General features: G+C 36.9%; 1 protein-coding gene across 1 annotated transcript in view; it reads left to right on the forward strand.

Annotated features, from left to right (window-relative positions):
- cdkal1 (CDK5 regulatory subunit associated protein 1-like 1) overlaps positions 1-20,188 on the forward strand; it is a 242,924-nt gene that overhangs the window by 173,663 nt on the left and 49,073 nt on the right. The window contains exon 12 of the mRNA XM_079240730.1: positions 7,673-7,735. Within this exon, the coding sequence (XP_079096856.1) occupies positions 7,673-7,735 (63 nt within the window). The remainder of the gene's footprint in view (positions 1-7,672; positions 7,736-20,188) is intronic.

Genomic DNA, 20,188 nt, shown 5'->3' on the forward strand with positions numbered 1-20,188 from the left:
AAGTGTCAGAAAACCCCTTTATAGATTCTGTAACCAGTACACCTGCTTCGGTGGTTAAAGTGAACCCAGCCTCACTTCATTTGTCAGAATGCACCTGTTTATCCACACATACACGGGCACACACATGCAGAGAGTGGTGGCAGCTAGGTGACATCTAGCCCGTGTAGGGTCAGCCATTAATAAAGTGCACCAGATGGTTTGTCTGGAGCACAACTGTGTTGTATAACCACAGGAGGTATGGATGGAAAGCTATATGGAATATGCAGAGAGACGTAAAATGGAGATAAAAAGAATGCAGGATAAAAACAAAGCCTACAGGGAAGATGGATGGAGAAAAAAAGAAAACAGATAAATCTGTAACGGTACACTTGGAGAACCATAACCTTCTACATGTTGAAGCTCATATTATGAGATTATCAGGTTGTTCAGTTTCCTTCACAATGAGATGATTTTATTATGGGGTTTTTCCAGCACCAGTGTTAAAACCAACCAAAGATGATTTGATTCAACAATCTGATGAACCTGTGAGTTTTAAACTTTGCATTTATAGTATAAACATGTTCTTTTCTAATACTGGGAGAATCAATGAAGATGTGAGAAAAAGGCAAACATTTTTCTTTTAATTTTTTTAAGCAGAGACGTCCTGTTGCCATCACAAACCTCATTTTCAAGGGAGTCTGGCCAAGAAAAGATCCATTAATAAGTGCTAAAATGTTCTTTTAATGTTATGGAAAAGAATGTCAGTATTTCCCAAAGTACAAATAGTCTTGTTAGTAGAAAATAATGTAACACTGTTTTTCATTAGCTTGATTGTATCAGTTATTTGTCCAGAAAGAAAGACTTCATTCTTGGCTGCTTTTGTTTATCAATAATTTCTTTTGTTTGTAGCTGTTTATGTTTACATTTTTATTTTAATTGTTATGTTACAATTAGTTTCACCTTCAGGAAGGTGTTTATAACTCGCAAATGATGAAAAAAAGGGGCATTTAGCTGTTGAATAAAAAAGATAGCACCTGGTATGAGGTCCAGGTGTTTCGCAGTGTTTGTGGGTCTAACCTATTACCTGCTATAATAAATGACATGAAAAAATGCTGGATGTATGGGAGAGTAAGTACAGATGGAAAGAAAAGGAGACCACAGGGATGGAGGGAGAAAAAGGAACATGTTGGGCATAAAGGAATGTGAGTGTTATTAGCTCAGATCTTCATAATCATCCCCAAGTGACTAGAACTTAGCCTTGATAAATGGACTGGCTGAATGGTTGTTTGTGTGTCTGCTTGTGTGTGTGTGTTTGAATGTCTTCTTTTGTAAGGATGCATTGAAAAGGAGCAGCAGCAGGGGGGAAAGACGAGCAAAAAGAAAAAGTGATCGAGTAGGAGATTAGCTGCTCCGCTGGGACAGCATTTTTAATTTCCCCAGGTTGTAATTGGTTCAGAACTCCATTACCCATGAGGCATGAGTGCAGCAGCTGTCAAAGTTAAACAGCTGGCCAGCCACTAGTAGCTCCATCTTCTACTTTCACTATCATTTATCTACGCCTGAACACACAAACACATGCACTGACACACACAGACTGCTGTTTCCTTCTTCTGTCTGCATCTGGGACAAAACTCTTTCACACATATCAGGGGAGATAATAACACTTGGTTAGAGGCAGTCTAACAGGTATTAAGGTTGAGTTAATGGTTAAGTTGCTGTGTGGGACCTCTTCAGGCCTGCACTTGATTAATGAGCAGCTAGTCCGCTAATAATGGAAAAGATGAAGCATTGCATCTTAATGATCACAAGTTTTGCTTGCCGCATTGAAATATTTCTATTTCACCCTTGCATTACATCGGTGTGCTGTTCATTAAAGAGTTTTAAATAGCTGGAGGGACTGACAGTAGTGTTGTATGAAAACTAAAGATCTCTGGTAGGTATTTACTGAGGAGAATTTTAATTGATGCTTAAAACTAGTGACTGTGGTGAACAAAGCTTACAGCAAATTAACATTTTTAAATGCTTATCTGGAAATAAACACACACATACTGTACATGTACACACACTGTACATGGGCATGTGTACAGTGCCTGCAAAATTACCGCCCCCCCCCCCCCCCCCCCCCCCCCCTTCCACATTTAGTTTTTTTCTGGTTTAAATTGTTTATTTTTTATTTGAATTGTAAATGATGCAATTACACAAAATAATTTGTTTTGAAGAGGGGAAAAAAAACACATCTAAAAAGATATTAAAACTGAATATTAGCATGCATATATTTATTCATTCCTTTGTTAGAGATCTCTGTTTCAACCAGTTACCCTCAGAAGTCATATATATATAGTAAAATAGTAAAACATTCACCTGTGTCATAAGATCTGTATGTGTTTCCACACCTTTTCTGAGCAGTCCCAAAGGCTTCAACACCTAAACAAAGAAGAACCACTAACTAAACACCATCGAGGACCAAGAAACTCTCCAAAAAAGTCAGAGGCAAAGTTGTTGAGAAGTACAAGTGAGAGTTGTGTTATAAAAAAATAAAAATAAATAAAGTGTGATCCTCATGAGTACCATCAAATCTATTAGAAGCAAACGGAAAGAACATGGCACCTTAACAAAGCTGCCAAGACAGGGCCATCACAGACCAGGCAAGGAGGGAATTTATCAGAGAGGCAGCACACAGACCAAAAGCAAGCCTGGAGGAGCTCCAGAGTTCCTCAGCAGAAGCTGGATTATCTGTCCATACGACCGCAGTAAGCCGTGAACTCCATAGTGCTGGGTCACAACAAGGCCGTTACTAAAAATAAGAAAGCATGTTTTGAGTTTGCCGAAGGACACGTGAAAGATCCCAAAATGTATGGAGGAAGGGTCTCCGGCCAGATGGGACTGAAATGATTTTTTTTTGGGCTGTCATGGAAGATGCCATGTGTAGTGCACTCCCAACATATCTAATCGCCCCAAAAATACCATCTCCACTGTGAATAATGATTGTGACAGCGTCATGCTGTGGGTAGGTTTTTCAGCAGCAGGGACTGTTAAACTGGTCCAAGTTGAGGGAAAGATTGATGGTTCCACATACAGGGATATTCTTAAGCAAAACCAGTCTGTGATTTGAGACTTAGACGGAGGTTTACTTTCTAGTTGGACAATGACCCAAGCACATGCTAAAGCAACACTTGAGTGGTTTACAGAGAGACATGTAAATGTGTTGGAATGGCTTAGTTAAAGCCCAGACCTCAATCCAACTGAGAATCTGTGGTCAGACTTAAAGATTGCTGTTCAAAAGTGCAAACCATCATACTTGAAGGAGATGGAACAGCTTTCCCACAGGAATGAGCAAAAATCTCAGCGGCAATATGTGGCGAGCTCATAACAGCTTATGAAAGCAATTTGCAGCTGTGATTGCTGCAAAAGGTAGCTACAGAATACAGACTTTTGGAAAAAATAGTTCTGCACATTGAAATTTTCTGTAATTTTGTCCTATTTGCTGTTTGTGTCACAATAAAAAAAAACAACTCATCTTCAAACTTGAAGGCATAGTCTGTAAATTAAATCATGCAAACTCTCAAAGAATCTCTTTTGATTATAGTTTGTGAAGCAACACAATACTAAGTAAACTGAGGGGGTGAATTCCATTGCAAGGCAGAGTATATATGCTTTTTTTTTTTAATCCCTGCAGTTTTCATCTCCAATTAAAAGCAAGTCTGAGAATTATTTTCACTTTTCTTGCTTTCTTCTCCTTTTCTCCATCTGTCATAATATCCAGCCTGAAAATCTTATTGCACCTTTTTATGTGTGTTATTGCCAGTATCAAACACTATTGAGGCCATATCTTTACAATGACTAACATTCCATCTTTTTCTCATAGCTACACAAAAGCTCATGCAGGTTGTGTCTTTAAGTGCTGCCACCTTCTTGGTAGGTATATTGTACTCACTCAACTCTGCAGAACAGGTCTTTGTGACACATGCAGGGAACAAAATAAGCAATATTCATCCTTCTCCAAGTGAGAGTGTACCACTAAGGTGATTTTGAAGCTCTTATGATAAAATAGTTACCAGAAGTTGATGTCATAGAAGTTTTGCTACACATCTGATGCCTGCAGTAAGCCACTCTGATAACGCCTTGGGTTCCTCTGCAGTAGAAGTAATATAACACTCATATATATATATATATATATATATATATATATATATATATATATATATATATATATATATATATATATATATATATATATATAAAACACTCCTTTCGAACACCCCACAATCCTACTTTTCTAAACAGATACATAAATGAATGATTGAATGAATGAATAACTGGACGAGTAAATGAATAAATATCTTTAAAGCTGGATATTTATAGGTTTAAATAATGACATCAAAGGTTCCATTTCTATTTAGGTTTGTTTGTTTCTTTTTCATGTAATTGTGTCAGCGTAATTCCGTTTTCAGTTTTGTGCAGGTATCCATGCTTTGCATGAAAGAGTAGGACATGAACATTTTTCCCAGTGTTTGGCTCTGTTTAAGGTGCTCCCATGTTGGAATCACTATCTGAACAAATACAAGCGTCTACATCCATGTTATGTCAATTCCCATTAGAGGCAGCATCTGTCTCTGGCAACAACAACAGCTGGACATTGTGATAACAGCCATTGTTCATCATCATCAGCTGACAGGTCCACAGACATTCACATACAGTAGTTTTTGTCACCAGACACCATGCAAGATTAACTTCTCTGACTGACTCCAGCTTATACACACAATGCAATCCACACTATGTGATGGCGCTTTATGTAAATGCTGCAACTTTTTTTTTTAACAAATACATTTTTTTTTTATAGTTAAAGGTGGAGTATGTAAGATTTTCAATATTTTCAAAATAAATTAACTAAAAAAATAACTACAATCATAATTAGTTTTTTAAACATGTAGGTTCCAGTCTGCCCATATTTGATGCGTTATTAAATTACAAGTTGAATGACAAAGACCCTTCTTAAATGTTTGCCTACCAGTAAAAAAAAAAGGGTTTTTTTGGTCATTTGTCATTAATTAAACTTGTAATAAAATAACACATCAAATATGGACAGACTGGAACCTACATGTTCAAAAAAACTATCTAATTATGATTGTAGTTATTTTATTAGTTAATTTATTTTGAAAATATTGAAAATCTTACATACTCCACCTTTAAAGCCAAAGGAAGTATGTTGACATTTTTTCAAATTCCTTTAATTTAATTTTTATGCACTACATAAAAAGGGAATCATGCTGTTTTCATCCTGCAGGTCAGTAATTGACAGCAGGATAAAAGCATATGAAATGGTGGTATAAAGTACTGCTTAAAAAAACCCCCCAAAAAGAATGAATATCCCAGGAACTTATGTCTGTTTTGACTTGAGCCTTTTTCCCACTCATGATAACGTACACTATTATAAAGACAGAAAGCTTTTAATTGAAATTGACATTTTTAGACTTCTTGAGTGGAAAATTTGTGTTCATTGAAACAAAGTGAATTGATTTTCTCAGAGGCAACAAACACCTCCAGGTTTCTTTTCAAGCAAAAGTTTCCCCCGTACTCGATGCATGAGTTAATGTCAATTAGTTAGTAACACTTCTTTAAGATCAGTATTATTACTTTGATGAGTCAGTGTGTGTTTTGGTTCTTTTTGTTTTACACGGTCTTTGTTGTTGACTAAATATAGCGGCACAAACCGTCAAGGAATTTTTAACAGATCATATAAACTGCTAATATTTTCTTCCTTGGAGAAAATAACGGCTGGTGTGCTGCAGCAACGATACGCCGATGCCACCAACTCGACTTATCTACACTCCATGTGCTCCACTTCTCACACACGAGTCAAACACACAGGCTGTTTTCCTTTTGATAAACTGTAATCCTAAAACCCTGATCAGCAGTGCCTGTATCATAGTTGACATCTCTACTGTGCTTGTTGTTATAATCAACTTTAACAGATAAGCGCAATTTTTTTTGTGTGTGTGTGTGTTTTATCTACAAGTGTGTGAATTTGCCAGCAAGATACTGTCTTCAAGTAAAATAGAAAAGCTGATTTCAGCTGCTGCTAGATGTATATGAAAATACTGAATTTGTGTTTGTAGAAATCACAATTTTCTTACGTACTCATATATTTGTGTATGCATGTTTATATAAGTGTGTGTGTGTGTGTGTGCGCGCGTGCCTTTCAGTTCAGCATCTAAGATTCCAGTGAGGGTGAAAGTGATGAAGGGATGGCAGGAGGAAGGAGAAAGGTGTTGAAGAGTAATGACAGAAGCATTGCTCTTGTCCAAGATTCTCCAGGCCAAAAAATAAAATAAATCAACAGTAAGAGAAATTGAAGATGGACAGACTTGTTAAGGAGAAGATGGCTGAGACTGAATGATGACTTAGTTTTCTCCCAGTGGAGAAACAAAGGGAACAAGAAGACAGACGGACAGCACTGAGGGACATGTGGAAAGCAAAAGAAAATGAAAGGAAGAGGACTTGGAGATTCAGACAGCCCTGTGGTAGTGAAAGAAAAAGGAAAAAATTTGGAAAAAGGAATGAGAGAATGGGAGAAGGACAAGGCTAATGATTGCAGGATTGTGTGGATCAGAAGAGCCTTGAGTGAACAGAGAATGGAGTAGAGAGGGGCAGGAATGCAGTGAAGGAAAGCTAAAGAAGTGTGTAGATGCATAGATGGAGGGAATAAAGGTTAGAGCAACAAGTCCCTTAATGTTCCATAAATGATGGGCCTCGAGTAAAAGAGAAGGTTCCGGTCAAGTGATAATGGAGGAATTAGCTACCTTTCAACAATTATATGCTAATTCCTTCATGTCACATTTCATTCTTCAAATTTTGCTTCTCTTCGCCAATACTACATTGATTTTTGTAATTTTTTTAATCTGGCATGTTAACTGTTTGTCCATCTTGGTTGACTTCACTAATCTACACACTGTAGATTGACAGTGTGTATTTATTTCCTCCTTTTCTGCGTTTAAGCCTACCTGACTTGAGGCTGCATATGTTTGTGAAGTCATAATGCTTGTGTGTGTGTGTGTGTGTGTGTGTGTGTGGGGGGGGGGGGGGGGGGGGGTGTGTAGCTGTAACACTTAAGTCATCTTTTCACTATGTACAGATCTAGCCCGAGGACACTGGATCCAGCCATCTACTTATGAATTTGAAAAGGACAGAGGGAAGAGTGAATAAGAAGAACAACAGTGGATATATACTCCCTTTAGTGACAGTAACATATTCACATATCTTTCCCCCTTTAACCAGACATGGTCTAATCAGTAAGCTAATTAGCGCTCACTGTAACTGAGTCAGCCTCATGTAACTGATTGCATTAACAATTGCCACACATCAAACAGTCACGTCTTATGATTGTGCATAGCATTGCAAATTATGGACATGGCAAGTTAAGGCCAGACTTTGACTGGAAACAAAATGAATATATTATTTTCCTCCAGAGCCAGGTAACACCTAAAATGTTTTCTCAATGTTTATTCCATAGATTTAATGATACATTGTAGCTCAACTGTTAGCACTTTTACCATCTTTTAAATGTTCACAGTGTCAATAATCAGCTTTGCAATGTAATGCAACTTTGCATTGCTCTTCTACATTTTACACTTTTATGTTGATATGAAGGGTTTTTAAGCTTCACCTTTCTTTTTCTTTTTTCTTCTGTCTGCAGAAGAAGCAGAGGACCAAGGAGCTCTCCCAGCTCTTCCACTCCTACAACCCTTATGACCACAAGGTAAGGCCTTTCTGTGTTTGCCGCCAGTTAATATTCCTAGTTAACGTCGTTCTTTTTGCTGGTTGTATTCATTTATGAACACACACAGCAAATGTGTTTATTTCACCACTATCTGAATCGTAATGAGTAAAGCAAAGTCCTGAGTGTTTGGCATCATTCACCCCCTAGACCAGAGGCCTTTATTTAACGGCAGAGTAGCTGTTAAAGGTCAGCAGCATGATATAGTATTTTTGACTGAAGAGAGTTTTAGGATGGACACTTCTTGTCAACAGTCTAGTGGGTAATGACAGCACAAGTGTTTGTTCCTGATTGCATTGTGACAGATTGAAGTCTGAAGTCACAGATACATCTAATCAGGTGTGTGTGTGTGTGTGTGTGTGTGTGTGTGTGTGTGTGTGTGTGTGTGTGTGTGTGAGAGAGAGAGTGAGAGAGAGAGAGAGAGAGAGAGACAGCAGACCAAACCTGCAACTGTTCAGACATGCTTTTGTCAGTGATACTCTTGTGACTGCAGTTGGTGTGTTCTTGAATAAAGATGTTCTAAACAGCCTTCATATCATGGAGATTCATGCTGTGATTTGCTGACATATTTGCCCAGTGTGTGTGTGTGTGTGTGTCTTGTATAAAAGGCACAACCATATTTATCATGAAGTGATCATAATCTTTCCACTTTTCCAGGCCAGAAAAAGAGGTGAATTGTCTTTCAGAAAGTTGCGACACATCACACAATGGGCAACCATCAGCGTCAATGTGTTGAATGTGTGTAACTAAAACCTACTTTGCAAGTGTGTTACATGTTATTTAGCAAAGCTTCAGTTTAGTTTCTTCCTCCTTTGGAGTCTACGGTGCATTTGTTACATACTAATTAAAATAATTTGTGATAGATCACATTTTCATTTAGGCTTAGATTCATCTTTTCCTCCCACACAGAGAAAACACACACACATTAAGGCACATTGTACAGCATGAGTCCATAAGAACACACAGAATGGGAATTAAACAGAGTTAGTAAATTAAATAAAGAATATCATCTTAATTCATCAACGCCTTTGCAACTAAAATGGATACTTGGTATGTGGGAACATGTTTTCAGAGATTAAGAGAATCTGTTTGACCTTGAACCTCCCGTACCAAACTCACAAACATTGCTGAAATATTTCTTCATTTTCTGGTCTGTTTCCTGGTATGCGCTTATTTGTTAGTAAAATATATTCTCTAGTCTAGTCAGATTCACAAAAGCATGACCCTTAGATGGTCTAATCCACAAAAGAACAGGACACAAGAATTGTATAAGACATTTTACTGTGACAGATCTTATATTTACCTATTATGTCAACAATGTGCCAAATATGCTTACTTTAGATTTGGGCAACTCCTAAACAGCCATCTGTAATCATGTTTGCATATATTTTAAGATTTTTTTTTTTTTTTTTTGTCACTTTGGGGGTGTCGGGGTAAAAATGCAGAGGGTGTATGATCATGCTCAAAAGATGTGTGAATGATTATTGTAGAGACAGAGTGTTACCTCTGTATGTCATGGACCCTTCTAAAGATTAAGCAGGGCTGCTAAGAGCCTTAGATTGATTCATTTCTTTCTTTCCACAGTACCTTCATGCATCAATACTTTAAACATGTTGCATTTTTGTGAATCTTCAAAGCTGCTAAGCCTTCGGCCATATTGATGTTTGTTTCATTTTTTTTCAATAGATTTCATAGTTTTTCAAACAAATTCCCAGACATTACAACTCCAGTTAGCCGTAAGATACAATTTAATGATAACAGATCTAATGTCAAGCATGCTTCCTCGCAGATCAACCACAGTTCTCTCTGACCTTGCCAATGCCCATATACCACTGGAATGTTAAAGCAAATCAGCTTTGTATTAAGCCCTTATAGCCCTTAGATAGAAATAAATGAACTCTGATAATGTCCCCCTTTTTACATTAAATCCCTTTGGGTGTTTAGCTCAGCTTATGGTGTATGTAAGAATATTATGTTTATAGACACATCCTAGTCTGTGTGAGGCAAGTAGAAAGATAGAGAGAAGGTAAGTGTATGGACATCACGAGGAAGAAAGATTTTCCATTTACAATTATTGTTAACAGGCATCCTTGTGAAGGTATGAAAAAGTCATTAATAAAGACTGAGTGAGGGCGGTAATGGTGGGTTAGTGAAGCTTTGTGTTGCTTCAGGCTTCAGGTTTTTAAATGAACTAATTGTTGTTTTTGTACTAAGCTTGTTTCCTACTCTCCCATGGCTAACTCTGAATTACAAATGGGAGAATTTGCTTGTTTAAACAAAAGAATAAATGGGATTTCATTGAAAGTATATAGCTTTGTTTTATCACATTTTCTGAATTTTGAGCAGTGTCCTGTAGTGTGGCTAAGATGTTTTCCTCTGTGTTTGTATGATTTACAGTTTGTGCTCCTCTTCTGTATGTATGTTTAAGAAACAATGGTGTGTACATGTGTGTGTATTTGCAATGATTAATGTGAGGTATCCTTTATCCAGATGGTGCTGAACAAGGCCCATCCATCAGCATTGAAAAGACCAGTGGGCAGAAAGCTGGCAGAGCACTTTGTCTAGGGCCAGTGCCCCCACTGGACACACAAACACAATATACACTAAAGCTCATAGGCTTTGAATGTGGAAGCCACTGAGCCGTGTTGGAACCATGTGTTTTGGTATGGAATACAAGTTCTTGCTTGTTTTGTTTGCTATCCCTGTCCTACATGAGCAGCGGTGCCTTTACTCCTTACAAGGTAGCTGGTTTGACATTCACATATGACATTTTAACATATTAATTCTACCAAGGCTGAGTTAAATGGTTAAATAATTGCTTTTTTTCTTTTTTACAACTCCTCGCCCAATTTGTTAGAACATTAATTTCTTATTAAGGACACATCAAAATAAAGAGTTCAGTTTTGTATCGAACATTAGGGACAATTTAAAAGCCTAAATAGCTCCAGGAGTTTTCCTTTTGCAAGTTTCTATACTTGTGCTCAAATATATGTGGCCTCACGATGCACAAGTAATTTTTCTAATCTTGGATCATCGCTACTGTATCTTTTTACTGATTGCTAATTAATGCAAAGAAAAAAAAGAAAAAATTCAGATAAATTACCAGGAATATTTTATTTAATTTATTGTCATTCATTATTTTCATTTATTGTCTTTTTTTTGTCATTTACTGTCACATGCCCAGTGATCATACACAGAAATACCAACTTCCTGTTGTTTTTATCCAACAACAATGCCTTATGCCCCTGTGGAGTGGCATACGTATGCAGTTAGGGAGGGTGCATGAGCCCACTTCTCTCACAGACGTCTGTCCCTTTGCTGCATCACTGTGTCATCTGCTGGAAAGTTTGGTTCCCTGAAGGCTCTGCCCTTCCACGTTGAGGTTGTAGAGCTCCCTTCATGCTTAACTTATTGTCAGCAATGTGTGCGAGTCCTCACATAAAGCTAACACTGCACTTCTCCCCTTTCAAAACACAAGTCTCCGGAGGACACACACACAGAAACACACAAACACACATCCACGCTGTGTTCATCGGCCAGAATGACAGGGGTGGCAGTTTCCCCTGCGGCAAGAGAGGAGGGACAAGCTGTCAACATGGCCCGTTGCACCTGCCCAGCCGCACACACACACACACACACACACACACACACACACACACACACACACACACACACACACACACACACACACACACACACACAGTGATGAGGACTGGGAACAGGAAAGATGAGGGAAGATGGGAATAAGTTGAGAAGTAGAGGTTGCTAAATTAAAGGCTGATAATGAAAAACTGACAAGGGAAATAAGGCATTTGCAAAAAATAAAACACTTAATTACAGTTTTAACTCCCCCCTTCAGTTAATCTGATCTCTTAGCTGACCTAATAGGAGTTAAAATAATTTTTGTTTCAATAAAATGGACAACAAAAAAAATCACCATTATTCTTAAAATTCTCTCAATCCTCAGCCAACAGATCATTTTTAATATTTTCAGTATGTTACTAATATGAAAGTTAGCAATCTTGTTTTTTTCCCTTTAGGCATTTTTAATTTAATTTATGAAAATATGTTTTATACTGCTGCTGCTCTGTATTAATCTGAGAAACTAACCTCTTTCCTTGTTAAAATGTGACATTTGTGAATAGTTTTTGTCGTCTTTTCTTTCTGCTTTGTTGATTGTTAACAAACTATTCAATACAACAAAAGAGGAGTGATGGAGACAAGAAAAAAGCAGTAATCTTGGTTATTGTGGTGTATTTGATGTGCTTCTTTATTTTTGCTATGCTTCTCTCACTCATTCCTCCACTTTGTCTCTGTTGTGTTTATTCTCTGAAATAATCTATCTTCAGGGTTTTTTCTCTCTTGTTAGAAATGTGAAATTATTTGAGTTAAATGGCTTTAAGGTGAAATCCGCAGCAGTTTTCTGAGCTGTTTGTGGCTGTTTTGCTGCATAATTCTTCTTCTTAGCCCATTTACTTCTTTTCCCTTGTTGATAACTTCAACCTTCAACTTCAACCTGTGAGTCCATTCAGACTACCTCCTTAATAGTGGGGGGTTTAGTTTGAATACAGTCACTGATTTTTAACCAGACTGCATGTATAGCGCTTTTCTACTCACGTTGACCACTCTGTTTTACCGCGCGTCACATTCATACACTATCATACATACAGTATTTCCACTGTTACAAGTTGTTGGGTTTTTTTCCCCCAAATATACATATTAACACCAATAGATACACCTGGAGGCAACGTGGGGGACATTTACCATGTCCGGGAAAGAATCGAGCCCCTGGTTTTCCTGTTGGAATGACTGCTCTTCTTCCTGAGCAATGCTACTTCTAAGCTGCACTCTTGTGAAATCATGCGCTGATCATGAGTTTTCTGTGCTTTGCAAATCTATATCCATGTAGCCCATAAACTAAAATCAAAGTAGAATAAATTATAGAGTAAAAACAAAGTGCTCTTTTGAAATGCAAGTCACTGAATGAAAGGGGTAACCATAGCAATAACTAATACTGTCCATCCAATGACATCATGTCGTTTATATTGTGCAAAATGGTGAATGTTTTAATGTAAACAAAATTTCATCTCAAAAATGTTTGTCTCAGTTCTTCCAAAGCTGGACCTGCACTCAGACATAAAATATATTACACAACTCATGAAAAATAAGTTTGTCCTGTGAGTGGGCCAGATCACTTGTATAAAAAGTATTCTCATGGAAATTACTACTTTTGAGTTTTTCAGAAGCCAAGTCACTCATTATGATCTCAGGTTATGGAGATGTGTGATACTTGTGTGGTGTGACCACAGTGTCCACATCTGATGTTGCTCATAGTGTTCCAAGGACACTAAACCCTGGTGTATGAATAAGTACGAATGTTTTGGTGGTGGTCCGAAAGGCCGTTGGCTGTAGCTGTAGCTACACATGTAGCTTACGTATCAATGTGGCATGGATAAATAATGGAAATGTTAGCGCTTTGAGTGCCTCCGCAATAAAGCACAATATAAATCTAATTCATTATTTTTATTCAGTGTTTTATTTTTAGTGATTATATGCTTTGTTTATTTATGTTTACCCCTTGTCCATCATTTAACTTACTACAGGTATACAGCCATGTGCTCATTTAGTGAACTTTTAGACTTTTAACATGGCTGATAAAAGAAAGAGTAGTTCATTCCTTTAGGACTTTAATACAGCATGTTGTAAAGAATATTACACCTGTTTGATCATTGAAAATAGGCGTAGAACTAACGGAAAATGTATTTGTGTGTATTTCTACATGCATGTTTGTTTGAAAATACACCCTTATTGGATTACTGCCTACCACAGATGTGATTTTTGCTCTTTCAGTAGTGTAAAAAGCCCTTTCTATGCTTAAAGTATATTATCTATTTCATAAGAATGCACACATTTGAGCTTTGATTATCACACAGTGTAATATTTTCTATCTCTGTCTATATTATGTAAATAATTAATGTTATGCATACGTATTATCCACACCTCCCTCCTCTGCCTTTTAATCCCACCATTTAAAAAAAAAAAAAGTCTTTTTTTGCTTTTTCTGTTGTCGCTGACTTATTTTATTATCTGCTATACTTAGAGATGTGCACTGTTTTGTTATTTATTATAAATGACAATGATTTGAGTGATCAAGGTTTTCAAACAGTAAACTAAACTGTTGAGCCTAGATAATATTAAAACAAAGTAACAGTGTTTCATTGTTAGGATATACTGTGTCTATTCAATCAGCTTCTCGATTAACTCATAGTTTTTCCCATTTTCTAATGTTTTACGTCTTATTTGTATTGTTTAGGGTTCTAGAAAGTTGAATATTTGTTTTGAAATGAATGGATGATTTCCGTCGAACTCTTTAGCCCAAAACAAAAGGATAACAAAACTGACCCACTGAAGGAAAAAAAAAATTTTTTTTGTTCACAGCATTGGAAACACTTGTAATAAATAAGTGAATGATTTATGCTGGACTATGTACCCCAAGTAAAGAAAATACAAATAAATAAAAAAAAGGAGGAACAAAGCACACACACACATACAGACACACACGCAGAGTAGCAGAAGAAACAATAGTTTGCAGCCTCTTCAGAATAATGTGACAAACGTATGAATGGGTGGGTGGTGTGTGCTTTTAGGGGGGGGCTGATTGAAAGTGGCTGATAAATGAATGACAGTGGGGTGTTGGGCTTGTGTAACTAAATGGTTTCCCAGACAGGAGAATGAATGCTTTCTGATTCAGTCAATAGGCCGCTCGTTCAGCCAGGCTCTCTTGAAAGGAATGTGTGTTGTTGGTGTGTGTGCATCTCTTTCTTTCTTCTGTATTCCACAGCTGCTCTCTGGAAAGGTAATTTCCTTTAAAAACCAACTAGATTTTATTATGGGAATTAAATCAGTTGATAACTGCAGTAAGAAAATACCTGCGTACTGTCTATGTTTACCGCAACATTCACCTTCAAAATAGCATGTCAATAGTAATTTTTCTTTTGTTTTTTTTCTGAGTATACAATTAGAAATATTTTGTCAAGTAGTTTTAACCATATTTTTTTGTTGATGTTTCTTTGTCTTGCACAGACATTACTAACTTGGTTCCACTAATAGAGTGGTTGACAGTAAAGCATAACAGTTAGAGTTCAGTTCATGTTGAGTGAAGTGTCCTTAGGAAATACGTGAAACCCCACCCTACACACGATGTGCTTAATGGGTGTAACTATAGACGTGAAAGCACCGCATACTGTGTATAGAGTGCATATATGAATAAGTGTGCGAGACATACTCGTGAAGGGCTTTATTGTACCGCGAATAGATTAAAGGGGGTTTCTCTTTCATGAAAAAAATCCAGCTTCTGTATGAAAATTCTTGCTATTTATTTTTTGTCAAATTGCAAGTGATGTAATTGTACAATTACAAGTTATTAAAATTCTTTACCTTTTTTCAAAGAAAAAAAGCTGACGTGAGAAACTTCACATCAAAATATTCTTTTAATTTTCTTTTTGAATAGGATAATTTAATTTTAAGTATATGCTTCAAAGGTTCAATATTACATTTTAACTAAAAAAAGACTTGTTTCTCACTATAAATCACTTTGAATTAAAACTTTTCAGGTGCACTTGCTTTTTAGAATGATGAAAGATTCTTTTAACATGTTGTCAGCTAAATGGTGAAATGGTGTAGAAACACATAGCTAAAGGGAAAAAAAAAAGGCTACTACTAAAATCCACAAGCAAAATCAAGTCTATAAACAGTATTCACATGTAATTTACAACAAAATATAAGCTTTCCAGAGTCTGTGAAATAAGAAGATAAGGCAGCTTCCAGGAGAAGTCATGCAGTTTTTATTTACTACAGCCAAAGCAAATTAATTATACTGATACTGGTGGAGTTGATCTTCTGTGTTCACAAAATGTGTGAAACTTTGAATGCCTAATGCTTTGATAAGCTGGTATAAAAGAAAAGGATGTTAAATGAAGTAACTCATCTTAGAACCCTAGAAACAAAATTCTCTTCGTGTTCCCATATTTGTAGTTTGGAAAATTGATGTGTGGGGCTTCTTTGTAAGACCTGAATATATATATAACTGGTCAGAATTAAACCTTTAATAACGTGAGAAATCATTAAAATAAGAAAGAAAAGGACATTTTTTGCTTTTAAATTTTAAACATGAATCAAAAATGTGCTTGTCAAACTGCAATCAGGCTGAATTTCATTTTCTAAAGGAAGGGTATGAAGAACATTCAGGTGCATGGAGTGAAAGTGTTCAGGCTGGAAACCTGTTTTATGTACTCATAAAAACTCAACAAATATTTAAACATTTTTCTTTTTTTTCTGTGTGTCTTTTGTTTCACAGGCTGGAAAGTTTATTGGTACTAATGTATCACTGTTAGACAAATAGTCTGAGATATAGTTGTGTTTTAGGAACAAGACATCATTATGCATACTGCACATTCAAATTTGCTGCTGCCACTGTGAGTAAGGAACACTGAGCCTGACTGGAATGCATGCTTTTGTCGTTATGTACCAACTCTTCTTGGTGGGTGATGACTGGTAATGAAGACATAGAGTGCATCTGTATTGCTGTTCATGAATTCAAAATGTTGCGTAGCTTCACCTGAAAGTGTTCATCTTACCAGGAAGTAATGCCAGACCTTCATAATAAATTTGACTACTCAGAAACACAATACATGACATTATTCAAGCTAAAGTGAGGCTAATGTAAAGTACAGCTCTTGGATCATTCCCATCCCCATTTTGCTGTAGATCGATATCTAAGCTTTCTAACAGCTGCTATTTTCATAGAAAGATCTTCATATTAAATCAAATGTATTTGTTACACATGGTGTCAAATCAGATTCACTCTAGTCAAATATTTGCTGAAATTTTTTTTACATGAAACCCAGTTAGCAATGGCTAAAGCTAGCTATCCTAACTTTCACTGACACTCACCTAATATAAAATGTAAGGTGCACTCAACCAAAGCAATTTCTGATGACCAACTTTCGGTAATCGACAAAGTTTTTGGGTCTCCATTGTTGTCACAGTCAGCTGCATCGCATATAGATGGCATCTCCAATACCAGATACCAGTGCAGGCCCCCAGTACGGCGGCAGCCCCAGTTTGAGTGTGGTGAAGTGTGTCCATTGTATTAGCTGCAGTGTAACGACACGGTATTTATGTGGTTAACATTTGTTGGACACTAGAAAAACATGTTGCATTATGTTGAATCCGGTGTTAAAAGTTGGCAATACCTTATAAGTTGAAAAAATTTTCTTTCTATAGCAATCTTTTATAATTGAATTAGTCAGTATGAGCTTTTGTCAGACTTTTGCATTAACTCAGTTAAACGTTACAGACACTGGAGGATTTAATTAATGATAAAATACTGTTCTTGGCGTGGAAGTGAGCAGATTTATCTCTATCATTGTGGGAACCTAAATCAGTACAAGCAAATGGCAAACTCCTTAACAACTAAATACAGGACACAGATTTCAGTTAGACCAGTAAGCAGATCCTGAACATCCATATTTGAAGTGCAAATCATTTACAATGTTTTATGTAACCTATCATTTTAAAATATGACTTATATTTTAAGTGACCTGACAAAGAAAGTTTTATAGAAACATGTTTTTGAATCCCTCCCACATGTCAGCTTCATGTTTTCTGTGCGCTTGTGAAAATATTGAATGATTAAGAAAACAGAGACAAGCGATAAGGATTCTACTTTTACAATGTATCCATGCTTGTATGGCCCCATAAAGAAGCTGTATGTAAACTGCCAAATGTAGGATCACTGCTGTACGAGCCATGCTCTCATAACTAATTCATTAAAACTGGGGCACAGCAGGGGGGATAAGTGATACATTAACTGACTTCAGGCAATGTACTGTTTTAATGTGTATGTGTGTGTGTGTGTGTGTGTGTGCGCGCATGCTACAGAAAAAAATAAATATTTTTAAATGATAACAGTTAAAAATGGTGACACCATGTGTTTAATCTGTTTGTTGTGCTTTTAACTTTGTTTTTGTGTGATTTCTTTGTTTCAAATGTTATTCCCAAGTTGCTATAAACTGACATGTTTGAGAAACTTGCAAAGTGTTTTATTTATTCTTTATTCTCTAAAAGTAATTATGAGCCCGCAACCACCCCCCATCCCCCATTCTCCAAATCTCACAGAAAATAAACCAAACGGAGATGTAGTTCATAGTAATGCCATTACAGCATCATCTGCTGCTATGGGTTAAAGATGTAAGCAGTTGGAATAATCTCATGGATATTTGTCTTTTTTTTTTTTTTTTTTTTAACAGTTTTTTTTCACAACAGCTTTTGGCGGTATGGTTTAATCTTTCTGGAAAAGAGAATGTAAGCAACTTCTGATCCTGTCTATAATAAATAATAAATAAATCAATATGTAAATTAAACTGTTAAGAAGAAAAAAGCTCAACTGTCTGACATTCTTTAGGAGTGTGGAAACACCACCAATAGAGACACTGCAGAACGATCAATCTACTGTAGACATCTAATCAATAGCCTAGCTTTATGTATACACTTAATGTGGCACAACACAAAACCGCAGTCAGCTATAATCTCATTTTTGTTTTCCCTTTGGTGTTAAACTCCTACAGTTTTCACCAGTCTGTCCAGTATGAGCAGCAGGAGAGGCAGCTAAGTGACCTAGTGGCAAGCTTTCCTGCACCATGGTACACATTGTGGGAAAGCTTGCTGCGGCATCAGTGTGTCACACATGTAATCAACATTGATGCTCATTTATTCTCTTACTGTTTAAAAATAATTCTTATCTAAATAGCTTAAAACAAACAGTAACTGGATATTAAAGTTTCCACTCGTAAACATGTCTCCATCAAGACCTGTTTCCTCTCCTATACAATCCAACATATCCTCCTCTGAAAAATCACTATCCATTTGTAAACCTACTCCAGCACTTCAAGAGTATTTTTACTCTTTTTTTTAGTATATTTTTAGTATATTTTGTTATTGTTTAGCTTGAAACACAGCACAAAACTCAAAGCTCCCTTCTGTTATTATGCATGGATGCACAAACGTAAACCAGCTGTTTGCTCTGTTTGTGCACAAACATCTTAAAGCCATCTTAGAACCTTCATACCAAAAATAATCGGTGTCAGAGCTGATAGGGCAGATCTGCTTAGAAAGTCCTTTAGTATGAGTTGACAATGGGTAGATATTATAGTCTTGGGAGACCATAGAGCCACCTAGTTAGTCAAAAGAACTGCCAACCCAGTTAGACACTATGGTTTTCAGATATTAAACATTTAATGCTCTGAACATGGGGGGGTCGCTTCTTCTCCATTATTCTGCTATGGAAGCTGTGCAGTAAGACAGAAATCACTGCCCTCCTCCAGTCTCAAGGTCTGCTATCACATGATGATATTCACCGTGATGTTTCCTTGTTTGTGAATTAGTATGAGCAGCAGCAGTTGCTTTGGAATTAGCAAGACTGCCGTCAATTCCGGCGAAATCCCACGACTCTTCGTTCTCTCTGCTTTATCTGTCAAGTACTGCATTGAAATTGCCAAAATTTCCTCCGATATCTGAACCAATTGTCGCTGCTGTTTGTCCGCATCCCATGTATTTAGTTTCACTTTGGTGGCGATGAATTTTGCATGTCACTGTCGTTTTTTCACCCTCTTGTGTCAAGGCCTTACAGTAACATCTGCAGGACTGCGGCCCTCAAGGACCAGCGTTGCACACCCCTGATATAACTGATTCTACAAGACTCTCAATTGAAACTAACACAAAATGGCATCGGGCTCCTGCCAGTTAAGCTATTTGGTTCTTCTATATTCTTCCCGTAAGAGATTGTGAGTATGAATGGTTGGTTATTTCTATGTGTTGGCCATACCTGTCAAGTTCTGGATTTTAAAATATGTGAAATTATCTGGCAACCGCCCAGTGGTGTGAGTATGAGAGGTGTCATTGCTGTATTTTCTCCCTATATAAAAAAACGGGAGATTTATGGGAAATTAAAGATACGGGAGGATGTTGGGAAACAGGGGGAAATACGATAGTTTCCCAGCCAGAATGGGCGACTTGACAGCTATGGTGTTGACCCTTCTCACCTGCTAATTACTGGTGTAAGCTCCAGCACGCCATTACGCTATATCAGACTAAGTGATATAGAATATCAATAAATGAATAATCTATTAAATCTTGAAACTATAGTCTGCATCTACAATTAATAGGTATGGCTGTCAATTTAAGTGAGGTACAATAATATAATCAAAGATGTAGTGTAAAAGAGCAATATTATGAATTAAAAGGAGAAAAGATCTAAGCTAACTTGGGTTGAATGCAGAATGGGCTGAAGATGTCAAGACAGTTAAACGATGTTGAAAAGAAATGTGAATGTGTGTTGATATACAAGAGTGAGACTTGTTGAAACAAGGTCTAGCT

Source organism: Telmatherina bonti (genome assembly GCF_933228915.1).
Source record: "Telmatherina bonti genome assembly, chromosome: 5".
NCBI classification, from domain to species: domain Eukaryota; kingdom Metazoa; phylum Chordata; class Actinopteri; order Atheriniformes; family Telmatherinidae; genus Telmatherina; species Telmatherina bonti.